This window comes from Asterias amurensis, chromosome 17 (genome assembly GCF_032118995.1).
Source record: "Asterias amurensis chromosome 17, ASM3211899v1".
Classification (NCBI taxonomy): domain Eukaryota; kingdom Metazoa; phylum Echinodermata; class Asteroidea; order Forcipulatida; family Asteriidae; genus Asterias; species Asterias amurensis.
This window is the reverse complement of record NC_092664.1, coordinates 2,211,428-2,223,955: the sequence shown is the minus strand read 5'-3', so window position 1 is coordinate 2,223,955 and position 12,528 is coordinate 2,211,428. Positions and strand designations below refer to the sequence as shown.

The window sequence follows — 12,528 nt, the reverse complement described above, 5'->3', positions numbered from 1 at the left end:
AGGGAATGAACAAAGAGGGGGGTTTGGGGAAGAATGGGGTTTGGGGAGGGACTTATTTGACCACAAGAGGTAGGGAACACAAAAGACAAAATCAGTGATAGGTCAAGGGAGAGAAAACTAAGGATGACTGGAGCAAGCTAGTCGAATCGTTGAGACCAATTCAAGAGCTGACTCCGCCGCAGTGCAGTTAATTACGATCCTATAAGCTTAAGTACATGTAGTAGTCCCAGCCAATTTTCTATACCTTCTGCCCGGGTAGGAGTTAAAAAGCAGGGCAGTTCTTTTCAGAACTGAAAAGTCTCCTGAACATCCGATAAATCTACTCCGCGGTAGTAGAATAAAGACGGACAGTTCTCTACAGAACGAACTCTACCTGGCAAGTAGATACACACATGGTGTTACCGCAAACCAAATATATATATTGATACCTCACCATGCAATGCCTCAAATCCTATATGAGAGAAAAGTAGTTTATTCGTGAAATTTAAGTGGTAACTTGTGATCAAGCAAGTCATGGTACCATTATATTATTCAAATCTAACTCACTAATGGCTTATTGTCATAGTGTATTGTGCTTGTAACTCATTCATCACTGTTGGAAAGATATGTAACAAGTTGCACAATGGTTCCTTGTTTAAATAAATGTTTACGAATGTCGCATTAATCATCAACAAAAAGTTTGGTGAAAGTTTCTGCTGAAATAATGTTGAATATTTCTGATACATGAATTTTGTTTTTCAATTTGCATTCATTCACATAATGTAACAACCATTGTTAAGTAGTGGCTCATCTCAGTTTCCAATCAATTGGAAAACTTGAACAGCGTTTCTAGTAAAAGTTTGAAATTAAACCTTAACACAGGATTTCTTAATACAATCGTCAGGATTTTCTTTTACATTATCATTACTCCCAAAGCCTTTAAACATGTTTGAACTTGAACAACATTTGTCTGCCTGGCCTAGTTATTGACCCATTTCACCTGACGTCATCATCAGAAAAATCTTGAATGCACCATACTGGTGGGCAATTTCACTGTGCGTTTTTATATCTAACTCTATGCTGCGCGTTATGCAGTAAAGTGTGCATTTTAGGTGACGCGGCGTTAATACACGCAAACCTAACTGCCCATCAACATGGTGAGCGTGGCATTGGTCGCCGCGTGTGATGCGCGTGCAAGGGGTCAATAGGCAATTGTTATTTGGACCTACAGTCCTCAATCATCTACTATTCATCTACTCTATGGTCACTCAACACTAACATGTTTAGAGGTTTTGACTTGGGTAAGATTGGTCTGCCTGGCCCAGTGATACACAATTGTTATTTGGCCCTATACAGTCCTCAATCTTCCACGCAATGGTCACTCAAATTTTAAAGTTCAAGGTTATCTTGGGAGTGTCGTGGCTGAGCGATTAAGAGCACCGAATTCAAACTCTGGTGTTTCTGATCAGCAGAGTGTGGGTTGGTATCCCCAGCCGTGACACTTGTGTCCTTAAGCAAGACACATAACCAGTGCTCCGTCCTTCGGATGGGACGTAAGCCGTTGGTCCCATGTGGTGTGTAAACGCATGTAAAAGAACCCAGTGCTCTTATCGAAAAGAGAAGGGGTTCGCCCCGGTGTTCCTGGCTGGATTGGCAGCATATTGTGCCAAAGCACCTTGTAAACCATGACATGGTGCTTAAGGATTATATCTCAAAAATTCGCCCCACTCCTTGCAGTAAGAATACCTGGCGCTTTGTATCCTTTGGCAAAAGGCGCGTTATAAATACGGTTATTATTATTGTTATCTGTGAAATCATTTTAAAATGTTCAGTATTTGGCTTCCATTTGATAACACGTCTGCTTTCTGATATCCCTTCCCCGTTGCCAATAATCATGTGCAAATAAATGCTTACTGGTTACAACTTTATAACAAAGAGTTGTTAATCTGATTGTTACACAAGTTCACATAACAGTAATACTGGGTTCTTATATAGCTAATCACCCTCCTAGGGGTGTATCAAATCGTTCATTAGTTCAGTTTTTCAACAGGATAAGCAGAGCTATATGTTTTGAATTATGAGATCCTATTAGCACCTTGTAATAGTTTACAAGGTGCGGCAGCAGCAGCATGTGTGATTTTCATGGCATCGACCGGCATGTAGAGTTCAGCGGAAGAGCGCGCAATAGGGCAGTCACCAACCTCGCTACCATGGGCAGCGCGCCGAATCACCCGCTAGCTCTGCGTACGTCTCTAACCCCTGGGAGGGAAACTCTGATCCGTGTCTTTGATTGGCTATCATATACGCGCAAAATATGAAATGCCGTGCGTCTTCAAAAAGCTCTATATGCCGAAACGCGTGCGTTTAAAGATGAACTCACGTTTTTTGTCACGCAATACTGAACGCCAAGGCAAGTTTATGAATTTTATTACACACAGTGCATCCAGCGTGTGCGCAACTAACGCCCAACACAGAACAGATCAACCACAGGACTAATTGTAATTATCCCATATATTTGGATATTTTGGAGTTACACTTCCAAGGGTTATGAACGAGCAAGGCATGCTGGGACAAAATGGCGCGGCGAGATCGATCACCCCTGGTAACGAGGTTGGGCAGTCACAGTCACAATTAAAAGTGTCCCATGATGAAAAATGGGGTCAAATTCTTGACCCGTTTATCGGTCGGTGTCCGGCAGGCACTAATTCAATGTTCTACCTACATGTATGTGCGATAAGCTGTGTATAAACTTATAACATTTGCGTCCAATGTGTGCGATGCCCTGCCGGACATCGGCCAGGCATCGTCCGATTTATTAGTGATCCATTTGTGATGTGATGTAAAATGCCACACCAAGTTTTAAGTCCAAGTAAAAAGTAACTCAATGCCTGACTGGTTCCCCAAAATGACCCAGCATCCACAAGGAGTTCCGTGGGGCCTTGGCCATTGACGCTTAGAAATCCGTCATTAAATACTTGCAAACCAATCGCAAACTAATTATGACTGGGGGTATACGAAATTGACAAAGGAACATGTTTCTGCCTAAAGCACTTTCACCCAACCCATTTTGTATGTTTGGATTGTTGTATTAAATAAAAAATACTTAAGACATTTAACCATAAGTAAATAATGTCTAATTATAAAATGTCATATTTAAATCAGTTGATAATTTTCACAATTTTCGCTTTGTTCTAAAAGTGGTGTCAAGGTTACCATAGCCATCCTTGTATACTTTCAATTTTTGTATGTTACAAATTAATACAGGAAATGTTTTTCTTTGCAATTTTTATTTAAATTCATTGGACTACAATAATATTTCAGTGATTTTACAGTAATTTGTACATTTCTTTTTATAAATAATGTTATTGTGAAATACAAGGAAATAAAGTTTGCAGAAGGGTGTAGCCTTTATTGCTTTTAAAACTTACATTTGTTAATTTGTATTTATTCATTTGTTGTTTTGGCCGCGGGTGCTTTTTATTTTAGTAAAGATTCAAGGCAAAGTATACCTTTGAATTATGAAACTGTTTGATTTTTATCACCCTACATATGTATACAATGAAACTACCCTGTGAAAATTTCATTTCATTTCGTCGCATTTTTTAGATATCGCCTCAAATCTTGAGCAGTTTTGTCCACGCAAAAATAAAAATCCCCAAAAGTTTCCAGACTCAAATTAGGGGGCCTAAAATTTGATAGCTTATTACACTTACATTCCTTTGCATGGAAATGTTTCTCAAATGCTTTATACTATCGAAAGCTGTCGTAGCCTTCTAACCAAAGGTTTTTATTGCCAATGGCCTTTTTGAAGTATGGCGGATGTGATAGGAGTGCACTGTTTGGTTTGGGTGTCTACAGACAGATTAACCCAAACCTTATAGTGTTGTAGTATTGTGTCCGCCATATCTCAAAAAGGCTTATTAATTTTGAGTGTGATTGCCAAACTTATACCTTCCTTTGAAACAATTTGCAAGACACCACCGTACTGACAATGGTTTTTACCCATACACCGATGTGTGTTAGCACTGTATACTCAGTACTTTCCCGAGTCCTGTGAAAAAATATCACAGGCATGTTACTCGGGTGGGATTCGAACCCACGACCCTTGCAATTACCCCCGATGCAAATTTAACATCTATTAAATGATGTACTGAAACAAACATCTACATTTATACAATTTTCAAACAGTTAAAAGACTTACTTACAAGTTATGCACAAGATTAGTTTTTAAAACTGAACAAATGCTATATATTATTTTAATTTTCAACTTTCAGTATTTTTTTACCTTGGGGGGGGGGGCAAGAAGGAAGTACTGCTGAAAATATAACTTAAGATCCCAACGAGGAAATTAAGTACTAGATGTGAGCTTTATTATGAATAATTCAGCCAGAATAAAATGAAACGCTTGAATGGACCCCGTCCCAGCGTGCAACAATTGTATAATGTGCAGAGGCGCAATCTGCAACGCAGCCATACCAGAAATACCGGGGCGACGGGGCGAACCCCTTTTCTAAACGATATTTGCACTGGGTGCTTTCCAATCATTACAAAGCACATGGGACCATCGGCTTTACGTCCCATCCGAAGGACACAGCAATAATGGTTAAGTGTCTTGCCCAGGACCTGAACCCACACTCAGCCAATCAGAAACACCAGAGCTTGAGTCCGGTGCTATTATCAGGTTATCCGCTAGGCCAAGACACGCCACACAAAGCAAACAAAATATAGAAATCAAGGCTCTAGCCTTCAGTGCTAGGCACCTTAAAGATCACTGGGTTCCATCTAAGATATTGTAATAATGTTATAACATTACCAGGCAATCTCGGTGGTTTAGTTTACTAAGACATCTGCTCTCGAATTGCAAAGGTCATGGGTTTGAATCTCACCTGAGTATGCCTGTGATTTTTTTCACAAAGTTTGGGAAAGTACCGAGTATACAGTGCTAATACAATGGGTAAAAAAAAAAAATTCATGAATAATGTTATAATATCTGATTTATTTATAGAGGATCATCCTCTCTCAAATAAGTATTTTTGCACAAAAACCCTAGCTAATAAATTGAATAAGTAGAAAACATACAAAATTTGTGACTGAATTAAAATTGACACAACCTGATTTGAGACACCCGATAGGAATTATAAAGTGTGCTATATCTGTAGAATGCATAGAACCTCCACCAAAAGTCTTTTTCGGAAAAACAGATTATCACAAGAGACTGTACAAAAGAGTTTAAGAAAAATCATCCAATCACAGAGTTCGTACTAGGTGTTTAAGAAAAAGCATCCAATCGTAGAGTCTGTACTAGGTGCTTGAGGAAAATCATCAAATAACAGAGTGTCAGGAACTTTCAGTCTCTGATTGTTAACATCCTGAGTTTAACAACGACAGTGTAGAACAATCAAAACCAGTCGGCATCAGAAAAAGTAAAAAAATTACTACTTCTGCAAAATCAGTAGTTTTTACATTAAGTACTGCATAATAATGATGGCATTACACGTTATAGGGCATGCGTAAGCTTGCGCGCCAAAATGCGTATGGCTAATAACACCAAAAATACTTCTAGAGCAATCAGTTTCCTTATAAGTGACTTACGCATACAAGTATTTTGGGACGGCTCCAATAAAGAAAGAGCTGAGAATAAAAGTAAACATCCTTTTTGTCTGACAATTCACAACTGTTATCTCCATATAATACCTTTTTCCAAACCAGTAGGGGTACCGACTGCCCCAGGCAGATTAAAAAGTTATTTTTTTGTGGCCATACTCAAAACAAAATTCTTTAATGCAAGCTTTCCTGTAATGAGTTCTGTGTGATCACGACATTACTGTAGCAGAGCAAATACATAGGTCGACGTGAGAGCGGCTATTTGAAAATCATCCAATCACAGTGTCTGTATCAGATGCTTTAGGAAAGTCATCCTATTGAGCCCATTTCCAAACATTCATGGGGAGATCGATCTTTTTCACATGCTGCCCCTCGACTATGGAACAAACTGCCTGCACTAGTAAAATCATCCGTTTCTTTGACCCAATTTAAAAAACAACTGAAAACACATCTCTTCAAACAGGCATTTGATTCAATGGTTTAATTATTGTTATTTTTGTTACCTTTTAGGATGTTTTTTCTTAAATATTGCATTTGTATTATTGTATTCTATACCACATGTTCTAGATTTCTCTCAACTTAGGTTTACATTTTAATTTTTGTTGTTATTGTATATTAATTAATGCTATTGTTTGTATTTTAGCGCCATGAGCACTTCTGTGGATTTGTGCGCTTTATAAGTTTTCATTGTTATTATTATCCAATCACAGTGTCTGTACCAGGTGATTAAGAAAGTCATCCAATCACAGTGTCTGTACCAGATGCTTTAGGAAAATCATCCAATCACAACGTCTGTACCAGCATGACCAGTGTGCTTCATCATGTAAATCATCCAACCACAGTGTCTGTACCAAATGCTTTAGGAAAGTCATCCAAAGTATCGGGTTCTTTTAGGAAAATCATCCAATCACAGTGTCTGTACCAGGTGCTTCAGGAAAATCATCCAATCACAGTGTCTGTACCAGGTCGTAACCAAGGAGTGCCTCAGATATGACATCACATAGAGACAGGAGCTTGAACGGAGCGTGCTTGGCAATCATACTAGCATGAGGCACCGAGTCGGTTATCCAGAAATGGTTGAATTTAACGTCTGCTGCTTCGGTAGTGAATGACTTCCAAGAATCTTGGGGGAAAACAGCGTGAGTAACGAAGGCACTTACTGATACTGCTCCTTTCTCTAGTAATACCTGGAGTGGCGACAAGAAAGTACAAATTTATTTAGAAAATGGTTACGTGTCCCACTTTAAGTTTGTTCTTCAAGTATTATTATTATTATTATTTATGGTTAATTCAAAATGCAAACATGGCGACCAAAAAGCCGAATTGCGGATACATTATACAAAGAATTCAATAAACTATATACACAAGGAAACAAGTATTAAAAGAAGAAGAAAAAAAGAAAACAATTTAATGAAAAACTAGGCTTTTAAAAACTTTTGCCAGTGAGTTATTAAGGAAACAGAACACCAGCAGACAAAAAGCTAACATTTGTGATTCAGCAGACTCGTCAATTTGGGAATAGATCTGTTGCTGACAGCATAGTTCTGCAGCATTGATTTTCATCGGGCGTTTCTACTTCAGTTCCTTTTGGCATGGCATGTGCAACATTTGATTCTTTATTCTAATTTTTCTCTATTTTCCCACTTCACTGCTTATGTTTCACTAAGTTACCTGTTCATGTTTGTTGTGTTGTCATTTAGCCTTCGAGAAAGACTCTGCTAGGGTCGAAACGTCAGGCCATTAACTATTTTTTGCATTTATACTCTCGGTCCATTTGGTTGGTAAGTTGTTTGCAACAGCTAATTCTATTTTCTCCTCTATTCTAATTTTAAACACACAAAATAGATTGTACATGCACGACATTGGCACTGAAAGAGTTAAATATCATTAATTACTCAAAATAATTGGTAATGAGCAATGGAGAGCTGTCGATAGTATAAAATATTGTGAGAAACGGCTTACTTTGAAGTGATGTAGTTTTTGAGAAAGAGGTAATTTCTCACTCAAGTGTTATATACTTCAGGCCTGAAGCCTTTTATTATGCGTCTGATCTGAGAAAGCATACAAATTTGTGCAACAAGGTTTTTCTTTTGTTATTCTCATGCCAGTTCAAGTTTCCCTGGTTTGTTATTTTATGCATATGTTGGGATACACCTAGTGAGAATACTGGGCTTTGACAATTACCAATGTGTCCAGTGTTTTTAACAAATTCTAAATTACATGACGGTGGTTTCAATACAGATAATTTGGTTTTCTTCACGATCTCATCATTTACCTAGGAGTGCTTGACTTTGGTACAGAGCATTCAAGTCAATTAATTATAACTTCATACTACTATTCTCAACAACACACACAGAATAAGCAAAATAATAAGCACAGAAGGTGAAGGGAAACAAGTTAAAATATATAAACCAAATTAAAGAGAGTATGAGGCTGTTAGAATATTAAGCCAAGCCGAAACAGACAAACTACAAACAAGGAGACAAGGCAAACAAAAAACAGACTGGGTTGAAAATAGAGAAATATGTTTAAACTAGCAGGGCTAAAGAAAATGGCTGATGATGTAGGAGCAGGGATCCATTTCACAAAGCACTGAGATTCATCTTTAAGGCACTAGACACTATTGCTAATTATTCAAAATAATTGTTTGCATAACCTGGTTACAAGCAATGGAGAGCTGTTGATAGTATAAACATTGTGGGAAACGGCTCTGAAGTAGCTTAGTTTTCGAAAAAGAAGTAATTTTCCACTAAAATATTTGAATTTGATTTCGAGACCTCAGATTTAGAATTTGAGGTCCCGAAATCAAGCTTCTGAAAGCGCACATAACTTCGTGTGACAAGGGTTTTTTTTTCTTTCATTATTATCTCCAACTCCGACGACCAATTGAGCTAAAATTTTCACAGGTTTGTAATTTTGTGCATATGTTGAGAACACCAAGTGAGAAGACTTGTCTTTGACAATTACCAAAAGTGTCCAGTGTCTTTAAGATGAGTTGTCAGTATAACTGATAAAAGTGACTCACACTTAAGATCAATCATGAAGCCCGGTTCATACTTCCTGCGAACTCAAATGCAATGCGAATTTACAGTGAATTTGACGTCACAACCCCTCTTTCGCTGCGGTATTCGCAAGAGAGTTGAGCACAACTCAACTCAGTGCGAATTTCGTTGCAAATATATGACGTCAACATTCGTATCGTCAACATTCGTACTGAACCGGGCTTGACTCTTTGTGAAATCGAGCCCTGGACTAACTTTAAAAGAGAGCTATGCCACATAATGGAAGAGGACTAATACTAACTACATGTATTTCCTAGAACTACAAAAAAATGGAACTTACCCTTCCACAGTTCTTCAAAGTGCCACCAGTTTGCACCAAGTCATCAATGATCACCACATGGTAATCCTTAGGCTCCCCTGTTGGAAGAACCAATAATCCTGTTCTAAGTGGTTCTTGCTGTTCGAAGAACCAATATTCCGTTTTTCATTTGAGTGGTTCTTGTTGTTGCTGTGGAAGAACAGTCGCTTTTGTGCTTACTGCGCGATTTCCCGTTCATAGCGACGCTAACCGTAACAAAACGAAAAGGGAATGTTCCCGCATTACTGCATTACTGCAGTATACTGCACAAAAATAAATCGCGTCACAATGCAAATCTATGGTACATACAAGCGCAGGATGGCCTCCAAATTTCCTTGCTGAACTATGAAATAGGCTGATGCTTAAGCAAATTTTTTTGCTGAAAATTTGATTAGTGCAATGAAATTGGCCCCTGGTGATTTACGTATTAATAATAATAATAATAACCAATTCTTATATAGCGCATTTCAAATTAACCGTATCAATGCGCTTTACATTAGTGCCCTGGTCATAGGGCCAAAAACATCCCTGTAATGTTTCTCAGCTCCCTTGTGAGTATATATACAGCCCTGAGCTGCCTGATGGAAGGCGCTTGTGGCTTTTCATACACAATATCAACCTCTACCCTCGCAGGTATCCATTTATACCCCTGGGTGAAGAGAAGCAATTATAGTAAAGTATCTTGCTCAAGGACACAAGTTTAACGACCAGGATTCAAACCCACACTCAGCTGCTGGCACCAGAACTTGGATTTGATACTCTTAACCACTCGAGAGAAAAAAAAAGGAGCTGTAGTTTACCTTCTTTGATTGTGACGAGCCTCTGATCTCCATTGCGTACTTTAATGCAAGTGATCTGTGGGAACTCTTGAAACATCCCATTAAATCTCTTATGTGCTCCTTCATCAGGGAAGGCTATAGCAATATGGAACTTGACTTCATCTGGTAGGGTTAGCATCTCACGATGTAGGAGTGGTATTGCGGACTCCAGTCTGTGATTAGACAACAACAAGATCAAGAAACACTGATAACCTCATATATTTTTTACATACAAGGCTTTTCTTATGTTCTTTTAAAACAAGTACGGCAGTGCAAACCTGATATTTCATTTTTATGCTAGACTTGTGGACAAGTCGTTAAAGGCAGTGGACACTATTGGTAATAACTCAAAATAATTGATGGCATTAAAAACTTATTTGGTAACAAGCAATGGGGAGCTGTTGAAAGTATAAAACATCTCAGGGAGCTGAGAAAGCTGAGAAAGCTTAAAGGGATGTCGGTTATTGTAAAATGCCCTATATAAGAACTAGTTATCAGTATTATCATTAGAATGTGTACCTTGGAATAATAGTATCAGCAAAGTAGAATCGTTCCTGTAGAGCATGAATGTCAAACATAACAATCTGGGCTGGTCCTCTAGCAGTACTAGGGATTGCAGATAACATCATGGCTAGTACCTGAAGAAGTATAAGGAACGTGTTCTTTTTCTTAGTTATTAAACTCTATTCATAAATACCTCAGACAGTTTCGCTATTCCTATTGGTGGAGAGCGCGTCATGTGGGTGTGTATAAACCTTTGTTTATGACCAGTAAAAAGTGTTGAAACATGGGCGTGACAAGCGAGCTTGCACCTGTGCTTATAAGAGCTTATAAGACAGTTTCTTCATTCCTATTGGTCGAGAGCAACGGCCGGGACAGTTGTGCCACATCACGCGATACGTGCGACGCGCACAGCATTCTCGGTTAAGGAGTTGTTTACCCGGGCCTTACCATTTCATAGCTGGAGGGGTGTTGTGTTGAAAGAAATCATTGAACAATTAGAATTTTTGCATTTATTTTACTTTTTGACCAAAAGTGTTGACGTTTTTGACCGAAAAGATATTTATGAATGGGAATCAAAATGTGTTGAATCGGTTTTCAACTAGTGGTTTAAACCAGCCAGGGCCTGGTTCTTGATAATTTACCCTGACTTCGTCTCGGTAAAATTATCAAATACCAGGCCTCGTTGGGTTTAAACCACTAGTTGAAAACCTCTTCACCACACATTGATTCCCTTAATGAAGATAATAAGAAGCATTTTAATAGATGTTAAATTTGCATCAGGGATAAATACTCTTGTTTGATTTTTACCCTTAGCACTGTATACTAAGTACTTTGCAGAGTACTTTAAACAAAATTCAGGATTCAAACTCATGACCTTTGCTATTCCAGAGAAGCACGTATAAAATGTGGAACTATTTGTGTATGAGCAGAAAAAACATAAAAGAAGAACATAGCATATCGAAAACAAATGCAACGCTAAAAGTAGTTGGTTTCGCTGCACTCAAACTAAAGACAAAGCCATGGAAAGTTGTTTAGACAGTAGGATTACAGGGAAATTTGTCTGATATTTTTCTCAAAGGTGAAGATTTTTATTTGTGAATACCTTAGCGGTCGCAACTTGGCCTTCAGTGTCAACACGTTCCATGGTTCCAGTTGGGAAGTACGGTAAAATGAACTTGAAGGATCTGGCAAGATACCTATTGATGAAGAAAAGTGTTTTAATAGAAGATTTGAGACAAAAACAAGCAAACACCACAAAAACAAGCAAAACTTTTAGGGACAAGCAAACTTTAATCCAATGCATGCACTAGACTGCTTGATCTTTCGACTTCAAGGACATCAAGTCGCTCTTAGTTGTTAATTCATTAACTTGGTTCGATGGGACTGTAGAGTGCCTGTCTGAACCAGGTGAAACATCATCACTTTGAAATGGAAGTGTCGTGTCGAAGCGGTTAAGAACACCAAATTCAAACTCTGATGTTTCAGATCAGCAGAGTGTGGGTTTGAATCCCCAGCCTTGACACTTGTGTCCTTAAGCAAGACACTTAACCATTGCTTCGTCCTTCGGATGGGACGTAAAGCTGTTGGTCCCATGTGTTGTGTAAGGCATGTAAAAGAACCCAGTGCACTTATCGAAAAGAGAATGGGTTCGCCCCGGTGTTCCTGGCTGTGGCTGCTGTATGCGCCGTAGCACCTTGTAAACCCTTATAAGGTGCTACATAATTGGGTCTCAGAATCCATCACTGCAATAACCTATCTTTCTGAAAGTTTGTTTATACTCAGCGCCTTGAGTAACTTGTTTGGTAGATGCCTGCTCTATATAAACCAGATACAGATCGACAAAGAAAATATTCAGTGTACCTTGGCATGTTGTAGAGTATCGACAGTTGCTCAAAAACTATTTCTGGCGAGTGGAAACTCCCAAGAAAAATCACTGAAAAAGAAAATAATAATTATGTTCACATTCTGAATTAAAAGGGTTTCCTATTATTTAACAAAAATATTATTATTATTAATTTTCAATAGTTAACAAAGGTAGGCTACAGGCTTAGAATAAAATTCCAGCCTGAAAGTGGGACCTATATGTGACCCACTCTGTGAAAATGAGTCAGATGTCGCCCAATGTGTTATTGAGTAATGGACAGTTTAATGTGGAAAATATTTTTTTTTATTACTTTTTAACATTTATATTTACATGGGAAACCTTTAAAACACTTTTTTTCAGGCAATAAAGCTATGAACACAATTTTGTGATCATACTTTA

The 12,528-nt window shown here is 38.3% G+C and overlaps 1 protein-coding gene across 4 annotated transcripts in view; it reads right to left on the bottom strand.

Annotated features, from left to right (window-relative positions):
• Nucleotides 1–57: 57 nt before the first annotated feature.
• LOC139949740 (uncharacterized) overlaps nt 58–12,528 on the bottom strand; it is a 57,897-nt gene continuing 45,426 nt past the window's right edge. For all 4 annotated transcript variants that reach the window (XM_071948264.1, XM_071948262.1, XM_071948263.1 and 1 more), the window contains 6 exons: nt 12,126–12,198; nt 11,368–11,461; nt 10,281–10,399; nt 9,744–9,934; nt 8,926–9,002; nt 58–6,770 (listed from right to left, as the gene is read on the bottom strand). In XM_071948264.1, the coding sequence (XP_071804365.1) occupies nt 6,531–6,770; nt 8,926–9,002; nt 9,744–9,934; nt 10,281–10,399; nt 11,368–11,461; nt 12,126–12,198 (794 nt within the window). In that variant the 3' untranslated portion in view covers nt 58–6,530. The remainder of the gene's footprint in view (nt 6,771–8,925; nt 9,003–9,743; nt 9,935–10,280; nt 10,400–11,367; nt 11,462–12,125; nt 12,199–12,528) is intronic.